The sequence below is a fragment of the Miniopterus natalensis genome, chromosome 11 (genome assembly GCF_054644295.1).
Source record: "Miniopterus natalensis isolate mMinNat1 chromosome 11, mMinNat1.hap1, whole genome shotgun sequence".
Taxonomy (NCBI): domain Eukaryota; kingdom Metazoa; phylum Chordata; class Mammalia; order Chiroptera; family Miniopteridae; genus Miniopterus; species Miniopterus natalensis.
This window is the reverse complement of record NC_142091.1, coordinates 70,564,576-70,576,197: the sequence shown is the minus strand read 5'-3', so window position 1 is coordinate 70,576,197 and position 11,622 is coordinate 70,564,576. Positions and strand designations below refer to the sequence as shown.

The 11,622-nt window shown below is 51.3% G+C and overlaps 1 protein-coding gene across 1 annotated transcript; it reads left to right on the top strand.

The window, feature by feature from the left end:
* The first annotated feature begins 848 nt into the window (after positions 1 to 848).
* On the top strand, positions 849 to 11,346 carry PRPF19 (pre-mRNA processing factor 19). Its single transcript, XM_016200495.2, has 16 exons — positions 849 to 1,070; positions 2,971 to 3,120; positions 3,281 to 3,357; positions 4,095 to 4,236; positions 4,320 to 4,393; positions 4,522 to 4,584; positions 5,456 to 5,497; positions 5,622 to 5,696; positions 6,010 to 6,085; positions 6,236 to 6,345; positions 7,768 to 7,923; positions 8,131 to 8,200; positions 8,411 to 8,496; positions 8,777 to 8,947; positions 9,095 to 9,200; positions 10,837 to 11,346. Exons 1-16 carry the CDS (start codon positions 1,052 to 1,054, stop codon positions 10,932 to 10,934), a joined length of 1,515 nt encoding a protein of 504 aa, XP_016055981.1. The 5' UTR covers positions 849 to 1,051; the 3' UTR covers positions 10,935 to 11,346.
* Positions 11,347 to 11,622: the final 276 nt, after the last annotated feature.

Here is an 11,622-nt window from a genome sequence, read left to right as displayed (position 1 = left end):
ATGACTTCAGAGTTCATGCGCTTGGCCACTGTGCTGTATTACCCTTCATTCCTAAAACTTTTGTACTTCTCTCCAAGCCTCTGCTTGTGCTGTTCCTCCCCTTGGGACGCCCTCTGTTCTCCTCTTATATCTGACTTTTGCCCACCTGTCAAAGTCATGATCATTCACACCTCTTCAGCGAAGAAAACTTCATTGACCATATCTGTCTGTCCTGCTGCTTGGTCTGGATCCCTCACAGCCTGCACCACATGTTGTATACACGATTTCTGGAAGAATCTTATTTTATATATATCCACAAAGAATCCTACACGATTTGCATTGGAAGGGAAGCAGAAATCATGTAGGAAAGGGGCAGAGAAGCTGATGACTCCCCCCAAGGGTGCAGAGCAAATTGGTAGTGGAGGCAGGACCAGAACAGTTTCTTGGCCAGTGTTAATTTCTCCATCCATCTGCTTCTGCTTTCTTCACTGGTCACCTCTCAGCGTCTATCAAAGGGAAGTGGGAGAAACACCTCAGGATCACCTGGGGCACACACTGAAAATGCAGACTCTCTAAGGCAGACCTCAGGAATATGCCCATTTTACCAAGTTCGCTAGGAAATTCCCGAGTGCATTACAGTTTACAAGATTGTGATCCCATGGCTCAGCGCTCAAGGGTCTCAAAAATGTTGCTAAATTGCATTGGTTTTAAAATTCCCACTGCATCATGGGAAATGTAGTTCTAGATCTCTTATCCCGCACTGGGGGGAGGGGGGTTGCATTACGGAAGGAGCCGAGTGGATTCGGAAATAGCCGAGTGTCTGGCGGGCCCTTTCCTGCCGGGTTGCATTCTGGGAAAGGGCAGTTTCCGTTAGCTGCAGGAGGCTGAGGCGCGCGGCCCGCCGCAGTCCCACGTGAAGGGCTGCGCGATCGTCGCTCGGGGGGACAGCTCCCCGCTCCCCGCTCGCCGCGGAGCGTCCCGGAAGCAGCGGGGAATAGGAACTGGCCCGCGGCAGCTCCGAAGCTGATCCCGGAGCCCGGTGTGTGGCGCCTCGGAGCACAGCGACGGCGCCATGTCCCTGATCTGTTCTAGTGAGTATCGGCTGCGGCCGATCGCGGCCGCAGGAGGCGGGAGAGCCGAGCGGGAGGATCTGCGGGCCGCTGCGGCTCCCGGGCAGGAGCGGAGGTGAAAACGGGGCTCCCGGTAGGCAGGGCTGCGGCCTGTCAACTCGGGGGTCCTCCTCCTCTGCGTGTAGTGCATTTGCGCAGCGCTTCACAGTTTACGTAACGCCGCAAGTTTATTGTCAGAGGCATCACTGAGGCCCGAACAGAGGGAGCTGATGCAGAGGAACCGGCCCCGGTGTAGGAATCAGGATACCCTAGGGCTTGTGCAGATCCGGCTCCGCCAGGCTTTGTGTTCTGGTGCGAGGCTGTGGGCCTCAGTTTCCCCTGCAGAATGAGCATTGCACTGGGTGGTGGTTTGAGATCTCGCTCGGGTAGGCAGAGCTTCTGAAATTTTCGAAGGCCACACAGTTAGAGGCAGTGACAGGGCTGGAATCCAGGCCTCTAGTTCCCTGCCTCATCCTGTACGGCTGATAAAAATGGCGTGTTTGTAAAGCTTTTATTGGTTTACTGCGCGCTTCCAAGTCAGTGATCTGCTTTTGTCCTCTCAAGGATTCTCCAAAGCGGAAACAAAGGTCTGTTTTTTCGGATGAGGGTGTAAGCTTCAAGGAGAGTAGGGCTTGTCTAATGCTGCAGTTAGTGAGTGGCAGAGCTGGGTGATGGAGCTAGGTTCTCTGATCGCGACTCCACACTTTTTTCATGCATGTACCGTCTTATATTGGTATTTTGTCATGGCCTGAAGATGTTTTCCATTCTCATTGTTTCATCAGATTACTAGTCTCTCTTCTCTATTTGCTTCCTAACTCTAAAGCCCTTACTCTTAGAATCTCTCCATAAATCGGGAAAAGTGGGGAGGGGGAGGGGAAAGGGGGGGGAGAGGAAGGAAGAGCAACGATGACTAGGAAAAGGAAGGCCTTCGCATTGAAGAAGTCACAGTTTGCAGAATATTTTAACATTTATTGTTTCAGTCTTGGGGAAGCGCTTTTCCATATCCCCAGCACCATCCTTCCTCTCATTTACTCATCTGGTAGATGTTTATCAAGTACCTGCTGGGCATCTGTGCTGTCAGAGACCTCAAGAGGTGCAGACTACCCAGGCAGATGTGTAAATGATACCTCTGTTGGGGGTGATTGTGAGGATGAACTAACCTCTGGAAAGTGTTTGCAGTCATACTTGGCATCTAGTAAACAACATGTAAATGTTTTGTTATTATAGCACCTGTCACATTGTTTTGTAATTTCTTTGTCTGATACTCCATCTAGGCTATAGGCCAGCGACTTTCAACTGTTGTGCAGCAAGAATTTTAAAAACATGCAATACCTGACTATTTAGTAAGGGGCACTGGGCTCTGACTTCTTTTCCCTTAGATTGTCAAAAGGCCTCTGTGAATGAATCAAAATTATACCTTCTTTTTTCTTGTCAGATCCGCAAAAAAAATATAGTATATTTTTTTGGTGTGCCGCAGAATTTTAGTAATTAGTTTATGTGTGCCATGAGGTGAAATGGTTGCAAATCACTGCCCTAGACTGAGATTTGAGTGGCTTTGTGTGTCCCTCCATGTCCCAGAGTATAATGGAGCCTAAGCATCTTTGTTCAAAATGAGGCGGGCAGGGATGATTGACTGCTTTCTAGGTGCCTGGCACATAGTAGTTGTGCAGTATTATTTGTTGGCTCTCTGACTGTCAGGAGACTAATGGAGAAGATAGTTAGGTAGCTGGGAAGCATTCAGTACCAAACTGGCTTGGTGTCATGTCTTGTTAGTTGAGTGTGGGGACGCATGGTCTTGTTGGGGCCAGCAGCAGATGAGGCAGCCCCTTGGCCCAAGGTCCCTTTCCCTGCCCCAGGTTCACCACCTGCCTCTTCTCCGCAGTTTCCAATGAAGTGCCAGAGCACCCGTGTGTGTCCCCTGTCTCAAATCATGTCTACGAGCGGCGGCTCATTGAGAAGTATATTGCAGAGAATGGCACAGACCCTGTCAACAACCAGCCTCTGTCTGAGGAGCAGCTCATCGACATCAAAGGTGCCTAGAGGCTGGCCTGAGCCTGAGAGGGTGGGAGGTGGTGCCAGCGCATGGGAGGAAGAGATGGTGGCCTGTTAGTGCAGGCTAAAGGGAGAAGCGTGGGGGAAAGGAAGAGTCCCCTGGGTTATGGTTCTGATGCCTACTTTCCCTCTCTTGGCAGTTGCTCACCCAATCCGGCCCAAGCCTCCCTCAGCCACCAGCATCCCAGCTATTCTGAAAGCCTTACAGGACGAGTGGGTGAGTCCCTGGAAGAGAATCCGTTTTCCTCACCTGAAGACATCACTGGACTAGGACTTGGGGGTGGGAAGGATGGAGCAATATTTTCTCTTTTGAGGGGCAGGATGATCGTGGAGGAGGAGCCTGGTTGTTGAAGTCTCACAGATCTGGGTTCCATGCTTAGCTCCACTGCTCACATGCCATGTGACCTTAGGCAAGTTGCTTGTATTCAAGTTCTAGTTTTCCTGACTGTACAACATAGATTAGTGCCTTTCAGGGTTTTGGGAGAATTACAGTATAAATTTCATGATGTCAGGGGCTTGTTTCATTTATCAGTATATCCTCAGCACTGAGAGCAGGCCCTGGCATGTAGTAGGTGCTCTAAAATATGAATGAGTGAATATATCCTGAGGGACTGCCTGGCACAATGCTTGACACAATGGGGGCAGTCAGTAAATAGCGTTATTATTCCCTCTTGGTCTTGGTGAGGTGATGGCATGACATCCGAGGTTTGCCAGTAAATGAGTGAAGATGGGGTGGGAAAGAGCTGGCTCCCACTTCTGTGTGCCCAGTGTTAGGCAGGGTCTAGGAGCTCGAGAGTAGCTGCCAGCACATTCAGGGCCACTCAGATACTGCTTCAGTCACTGATACTGGTCTAGGCCAGGGGATGGAGGCAGTGTCCTCTTATCAAGGGCTGGCCCTTCTGCCGGGCGCTCCGGCTCCTCCCCTCCCCTCACGGTGGTGTTTCCCCCTCTCAGGATGCGGTCATGCTGCACAGCTTCACTCTGCGCCAGCAGCTGCAGACAACCCGCCAAGAGCTGTCCCACGCACTGTACCAGCACGATGCCGCCTGCCGTGTCATTGCCCGTCTCACCAAGGAAGTCACCGCTGCCCGAGAAGGTGCAGCCTCTCCCCCCATCCTCCACTCCAGGCTGGTCCTGCTTCACCATATCCCATTTCTAATGTTGTCTTCTCTCTCTCAGCTCTGGCTACCCTGAAACCGCAGGCTGGTCTCATCGTGCCCCAGGCTGTGCCAAGCTCACAGCCAAGTGTTGTGGTGAGTGTCGTCGTCCCCTGTCCCCCCCCTTTGCCAGCTGCCCTTTTGTGTGTGGTGGGTGGCGTGGCTCTCCTGCAAGTGTCTTTGGCATTCCATGCCTCCCTCACCTTCGCCTTCCTTCTCTTTAGGGTGCAGGCGAGCCAATGGATTTGGGCGAGCTGGTGGGAATGACCCCTGAGATTATCCAGAAGGTATGTTGTGCTCTCCCTTGGTGGGAATGCAGATGGGCCCTCACTTTTCACCCCTGAGTCCCATATGAATAAAAATCTCATCCATTTTGGGATAAAGTAGAATCCTGCAGAGCACAGACTCAGACCAGACTGCCCAGGTTTGTATTTTAATGTCACCATTTATAAGCTTTCATACCTTAGGCTGACTTAACCAACCCTTCTGTGTCCATTTCCCTTGCTTCTGAAGTGAGAATAATAGTACCTACTCCATAGACTTGTGGGAATTTAACAGACTAATTATTACTGCTAAGTGCATCTTGTAGCTCTTGTTATTGGGGTTCTTTGCAGATATTAAAACACTTTGTTACATGTTTTCTTGTTTTGTTCTCTGAGGGAGACAGGACAGGAATTAGCCTTTTTATTTTATAGAAGACGCAGAGCTGGGCCGATTTTAGGCCCAGTGCTCTGTTAGACTCACAGGATCTTCCTGTGCCGGACTTGGTCGATTGTCTTACCAAACAGTTCAGATTGTCAGCTTGCATTCAGCTCTCATCCTAGTGGCCTAGGACCTAGTCTGGGAGCTCTGCAGACCTGCCATTTGTCATCTTTGTGGTCTTGGGCAAGTGACTTCACGTTTCTGAGGCTCAGTTTCCTCCTCCGAAACAAGGTTCTCGGCACCTCCTCTCAAGCGTGGAGTGACAGTAAGAGATCATGCTTGTCTGCCTTGAGCACAGACGTTGGTAGATAACGAGTTTCTGCTGACACGTGAAAATAAGGGTATTACCAGAATCCAGCTGTATGGCTCTGTGGCCTGCCTTGATTCGGCCGTGACACTGGGTCTTGGCAAAATAAATTGTCTCACATTGAATCTGTCCCCTTCTCTCTTCCCCAGCTTCAAGACAAGGCCACTGTGCTAACCACGGAGCGTAAGAAGGTAAGTCTTCTCCTAGGGCCAAGAGAGTCAGCCAGGTGGAGGCAGTTGGCCCCTTAGGAAAGGGGGCTGACTGAGTCCTGCACTCATTGCCATTTTTCGTGGGGGGGCTTTTTAATTTTCTCAGAGAGGGAAGACTGTGCCTGAGGAACTGGTGAAGCCAGAAGAGCTCAGCAAATACCGGCAGGTGGCATCCCATGTGGTGAGTGACCAGGTCCCTGGACCTCGGAGATAGGGCCCTCCGTGCTGCTCCTAGGGTGGGGCCGGCCAGCCTGGAGCACAGTGAGCAGAGTGCTGTGCAGTGCTCTGGCCCCTTTTCCAGCCTTGTCTTCCTGCCCAGCTCTGCTTTCCCAGTAATGCGGTGAGGGAGGTACTGCGTCCAGGCAGAGGGCCAAGTGCAGCGGATAAGGAACACAAGCCACTCTTGTTCCCTGGGCTTGGGGTGGCACTGGGGGAGCTGTATGGCTCTGTGGCCTGCCTTGATTCGGCCGTGACACTGGGTTTGGTGTGCACAGGGGTTGCACAGTGCCAGCATTCCTGGGATCCTCGCCCTGGACCTCTGCCCTTCCGATACCAACAAGATCCTCACTGGTGAGAGCTGGTGTCGCCAAGGCGGGGAGGGTGGCAGGGAACGAACAGGCTCCTGTCCTGTGCATGGGCCTGGGGACAAAAGTACCTTCTTCAGCAAAGGGACCTGGAAGGGCTTGACTGGTTTTTGAATCTCATGTGGGTCCTTTCCAGGTGGGGCGGATAAAAATGTTGTCGTCTTTGACAAGAGTTCTGAGCAAATCTTGGCCACCCTCAAAGGCCATACCAAGAAAGTCACCAGTGTGGTGTTTCACCCTTCCCAGGTAAGGGGTTCTCCTCACCACCCTTGTTCCTCATTCCTGAGCCCTGTTTCAGTGGTGGAGGGTTCCAGAACCAATACCCACCTCCTGCTGTCTCCTTGGTAAACTGAAGTAGGCTCGAGAAAGAGCTCTGATGCTCCAGAATAGACATTTAGCGACCTCTTTTTGGAGTCATGGGGTTCCCTTTTACTTTGTGGGATCCACTATAATGGGTCTTCAAACCAGGCTGAGAGAGGAAATGTGTGGCTTACAAAGGCATCTTCATAGAAGTAATTTGTTAGGGAAAGGACAAAGCTCTACTGTGTTTATAATACAAACTGCAGAAAATAAAGCTCAACAAATTGTGACTCACGCCTGAGGAAGTATTCCCATGGTCCCCCACGGTGGGCGGTAAACACTTGTTGATTGTGGAAAGCAGGGTGGGTTAAAATAGATGGGGACTGCTGGTTTAGGGGATAGAGCAGGGCTGGGGAACCTTTTTTCTGCCAGTGGCCATTTGGATATTTATAACATCATTCGAAGGCCATATAAAATCATTGTTGCTATGAAAAAAGTTCCTAGATTTGTTGAATTTCGAGTCCTGCCTGCGGTTGCCTTGGCAGGGCCAGACCAAATGATTTCTCAGGCTGGACGTTCCCCACTCCTGGGGTAGAGGCAGCTCATGAGACCAGAGTAATGACATTGTGGCATTTGCCTGTTTAGATCTAGGACAATTTGGATCTGGGTCTGTGAGACAGTGGCTGGGTCACTGCTTCTCATTAGCCTTTGCCCTGTCCCTTCAGGAAAGTAGAAACAGAAAAATATGGTGGATTTTTCATATAAGTAAATTTATTCAAATGAAACCACTCTTTTCTTGCGTAATGTTAATGTTTCTCTTATGAAATCATGTTGACAAAACATGGTGGTTGGTTTTACCTTAGTTTTTATGTCCTAACCAAAATAATTGGTTGGTGACACTAGGTAAGTTCTCTCCCTGTCTCAAATTTTTCTAAGAATCCTTAAGTGTGGGATACACTGAACATACCTTTGCAGCCCTTTCCAGACCCAGTACTGTTCAGACCTGCACCATCCCAGACAGTAGGCATTAGCTCCATGTGGTTATTTAAATAAACTAAGCAATTCAGTTCCCCAGTTGCACTAGCCACATTCCTCTCTGGTCCTGGAATTGGGGTGTGGGATATTGCACTCTGGTGCAGTTATCCTTTTTACCACTAGGTGGCGAGGCCTCTCCCAAGACCAAATGCTGTTTGATTTATCATTTTAATATTTACTGGTGGCCCTCTTAGGCATGGTTGGGTGGGTGGATGTTTCCGGGCAGGGCTGAAAGGAGAAGCTGTGGTGGGGTTGTAGCCATCCCCAGGCCTTTTGTGAGATTCTTACAGTCCACCTCTCCTTTCTGACAGTCTGCCTCTACTTTCCTCTTAGGAGCTGGTGTTTTCTGCATCCCCAGATGCCACTATTAGGATTTGGTCGGTCCCGAACACCTCTTGTGTACAGGTTGTTCGGGCCCATGAGAGCTCTGTGACAGGCCTCAGCCTCCACGCCACTGGTGACTATCTCCTGAGCTCCTCTGATGACCAGGTGTGGTCCCAACCAGGGCCCTGAAGAGGCCTTGAACATCGTGGGAGGAGGGAACAGCTTACCAACCCCAGCCATCTCCGCAGCACCCCAAGGAGAGCATTTCCTCTCTGCTGAGAGGAGCTGGCTTTACCGGGCTTTGCCAAGCTAGGGTCTCTGCTTCCTGAAGGGCGCCCACTTTCTCACTGGCTTCATTGTCTCTGTTTTCAGTACTGGGCCTTCTCTGACATCCAGACAGGGCGCGTGCTCACCAAGGTGACGGATGAGACCTCCGGTTGCGGTAAGTAGTCTCTTTCTCTTCATTTGCTGTTATTTATTTTTATGTTTTATTTGCTACTTGTTCTTGTAAAAATGAACTTACCACCAATACCTGCTGAGTACCAGACATTGTGCCAGGCACAATGGGGCACGTGAAGAGAAGGAAGCGACCTTCTGCCATATTTAGTTTCCCCCAGGGGACTCTGACCATGATCCCTCTCCTTTCCCACAGCTCTCACCTGTGCGCAGTTCCATCCTGATGGACTCATTTTTGGGACGGGAACCATGGACTCTCAGATCAAGATCTGGGACTTGAAGGTAGGACATGGTAGCCTCCATCTGAGCCCCAGGGTCAGAGCTCTTGTGACCACTTAGTGTGATGACTTGTCCTGAGGGTGAAGAGTCAGTGACTCTGTGTGTGTGACGTGACCAGAGTAGTCTGGGGGCCCTGGGCTGGCCGCCCAGCCCTGCTATTCCTGTTAGCTGCCCTTTCCTGAAAGACGAAGGAGGACATCTCAGGGGTGGGGTTTGGTGAGCTCCATTTTCTTCCTCTTGTAACCGGTGGGTGACATTTTACTACCCACCCCCGCAACTGTAGGAGCGTACCAACGTGGCCAACTTCCCTGGCCACTCGGGCCCCATCACCAGCATCGCCTTCTCTGAGAATGGTTACTACCTGGCTACTGCAGCTGATGACTCCTCTGTGAAGCTCTGGGACCTGCGCAAGCTGAAGAACTTTAAGACACTGCAGCTGGATAACAACTTTGAGGTGCTTCTCCCCTCACCACCCATCCCCAGCTCTCCCGCCTCTTCATTTGTCGATTATTCCCTGAGTTAGTCTAAACAGCTTCTCTTCGTTCCCCGGTGCTCCCTAGTTTCCCTTCCCCTCCTGTGACCTTTTTTCTGGCTCTGGCAGGTGAAGTCACTGATCTTTGACCAAAGCGGCACATACCTGGCCCTTGGGGGCACAGATGTCCAGATCTACATCTGCAAACAGTGGACAGAGATTCTTCACTTCACAGGTAGAGGCTGCCCCTGGGATCCTGAGGTCTCGGTGTCCTAGCCCAGAGGGAAGTGGGGAAGTCTCACTGGGTTAGGATTTCTAGGCATCAATAAGCCTCAATAGCTTTGAATCACAACCTCAGGCAATAGAGCTTATTGACTAAGAAACTGAACTCAAGAGTCAGAGTCCTTGGCTTAAAATGCTGGCTCAACCACTTGTAGCTGTGTGACATAGGGCAAGTTGCTTAACCTCTCTGGGGTATGATGATAGTACATCTGCAGTGGGGTTGATGTGAGGTCTCCATGAGTGTGAGTGAATGTATTAGAACAGGGTCAGGTGCATAAAGATTTGCCGTTATTATTTAGTGTTGTGTCCTGGCCCTCTGTGCGATTAGAGCAATGAGTGAGAGAGGCCAGGTCTTTACACTAATGGACTTTCTAGTGAGGTAAGGAAGGCAGATGTAAATGACTTCGCAAATAAATACTTAATTGCACTTCAGTGCTAGAGAAGAAAGATACAAAATGCTGAGATGCTGAGACAGTGGATAACGGGGGCTGAGACAGTGGATAACAGGGGCTGAGACAGTGGATAACCCCAGTAGCTGTGTGGCCCTAGGTATGTGATTTTCCCTTTAGTGTTGTAGCTTCCCCACCTTTAAAGGGGCAGGTAGGCACTGCTTTGCAGATGGTGCCAGCTAGTGACAAGGTGGCATGCATGGTGACAGGGTGCCTGTTGCACACTTGGGAGCTGAATGAATGGCAGCTGCTGCTGTCTTTGTTGATACAGTTCTTGTCCCGAGTAGCAGGCTGTGGGCAGGACACAGAACTTCTCCCACCCGCCTACTCTCCTGAGCCTGCTCATAGTGCCATGTTTTGGAGGCGCCCAGGCCTCACTGTGTGGCTGTGGGTTTCAGCCCTTCCCCGGACCCCGGTTTGATGAGTAGTGGCAGGCTGGAAGGCAGGGGACTGTAGTGGAGAGTTGGTTGGCTGCAGGTGTGATCCTGAACTTAACCTGAAGGAATTGCACTGATGTTCATGAGCTCCGAGTCCCATGGGGAGTGATGCCTAGCCTCTTCTGCCCCTTCCTCAGCCCTGCCCTGCCCTGCGTTAGGGGCCCAGGTACCCTAGAGTCGGATCCCTGTGAGCTAGAACAAGCTGAGGGGCTGTTCCAGTTACAAGCACAGAGTCAAAACTAGATAGATCCCAACAAGCTGATTACTGAAGTTTAAACCAAACTAGACTCAGCTAAGTTTTAAAAACAGCAAGTTATGAGATGTGGCAAGGGAGACCGCGAGCTTTGTGGCTCAGCGCTCTCTTCCCAGCTCACGGTCAGCTCCAGTACTTGAGCAGAATTGCAGCTGCCTTGGTAGCTTAGGCGAGGGGACTGACAGTCCTCGGTTTGCTCAGCCCACCAGCAAAGACTGGAGTGCCTGCCATGTGCCAGGCGCCACGTGAGGCCCTGCGGGGAAATGCGCAGGTCTGGCTACAGCCCACAGCCCTACCCTTGCAGTTTAAATCAAGGGGAAAACAGGCAGCCGCATGCAGTGTGGTAACACTGAGGGGCGGGACTGGTCAGATTGGACATATATCGTGAGAGTCAGTGCTCAGACCTGAAGGGGGAAAAGCCTCTCACCGATGCCTCTTATCTCTCCTCAGAGCATAGCGGCCTGACCACAGGAGTGGCCTTCGGTCACCACGCCAAGTTCATCGCTTCCACGGGCATGGACAGGAGTCTCAAGTTCTACAGCCTGTAGGCCCCGTCCTTCTGACAGGAGCTGGGCCTCATCTCAGTGGTGGGGTAGAGTTAGGATTGGGGTGGGGGGAGGAAAGGGAGAGACTACTGGGGGGAGGGGGGTCCATGGGGTGGGACATTCACATCATTTCACTCTGGTCTGGGTGGCAGCCTGGACCACCCTCATCCATGCAGCCTCCAGGCCCGCCGGGAACAGATGTGGGAGGTAGCATTGTCGCCCTCTGAAGGCTCGGGGTCGGAGCCCAGGCCTCTCTCCTATGGGTCACTGAGTCGGTGGTGGCCATTCCACACCCACCTGGTTTCAGTTCCTGGGAGGGGACAGGCTGAGCCAAGGGAACTGTGAAGGGATGGGCACAAGGGCTGACGATTTTGTAAGCAGTGATCTAGTTTCATTAAAAAAAGGAAACAATAAACCGAGCCATGTGTTTGTGTGTGTGTGTGTGTGTGTGTGTGTGTGTGTGCGCGTGCGCGCGCGCGTGCGTTCTCGTAGCTGGAACTCCAGAGCTGGGCGGTCAGTGGGAGGGACAGGAGCCAGTCCTTTTCTTTCATCACTGTTATCCCCCTCCCCTTTTTAAAATTGCACAACAGAAATCAAAGAAAACAAAAACAAATCTACAGCCATTTGCCAGAATGTATCTTTAATGTCCCTGCAGACCTTGACCTTGTGTTTAACACATTGTTTGCAGGTA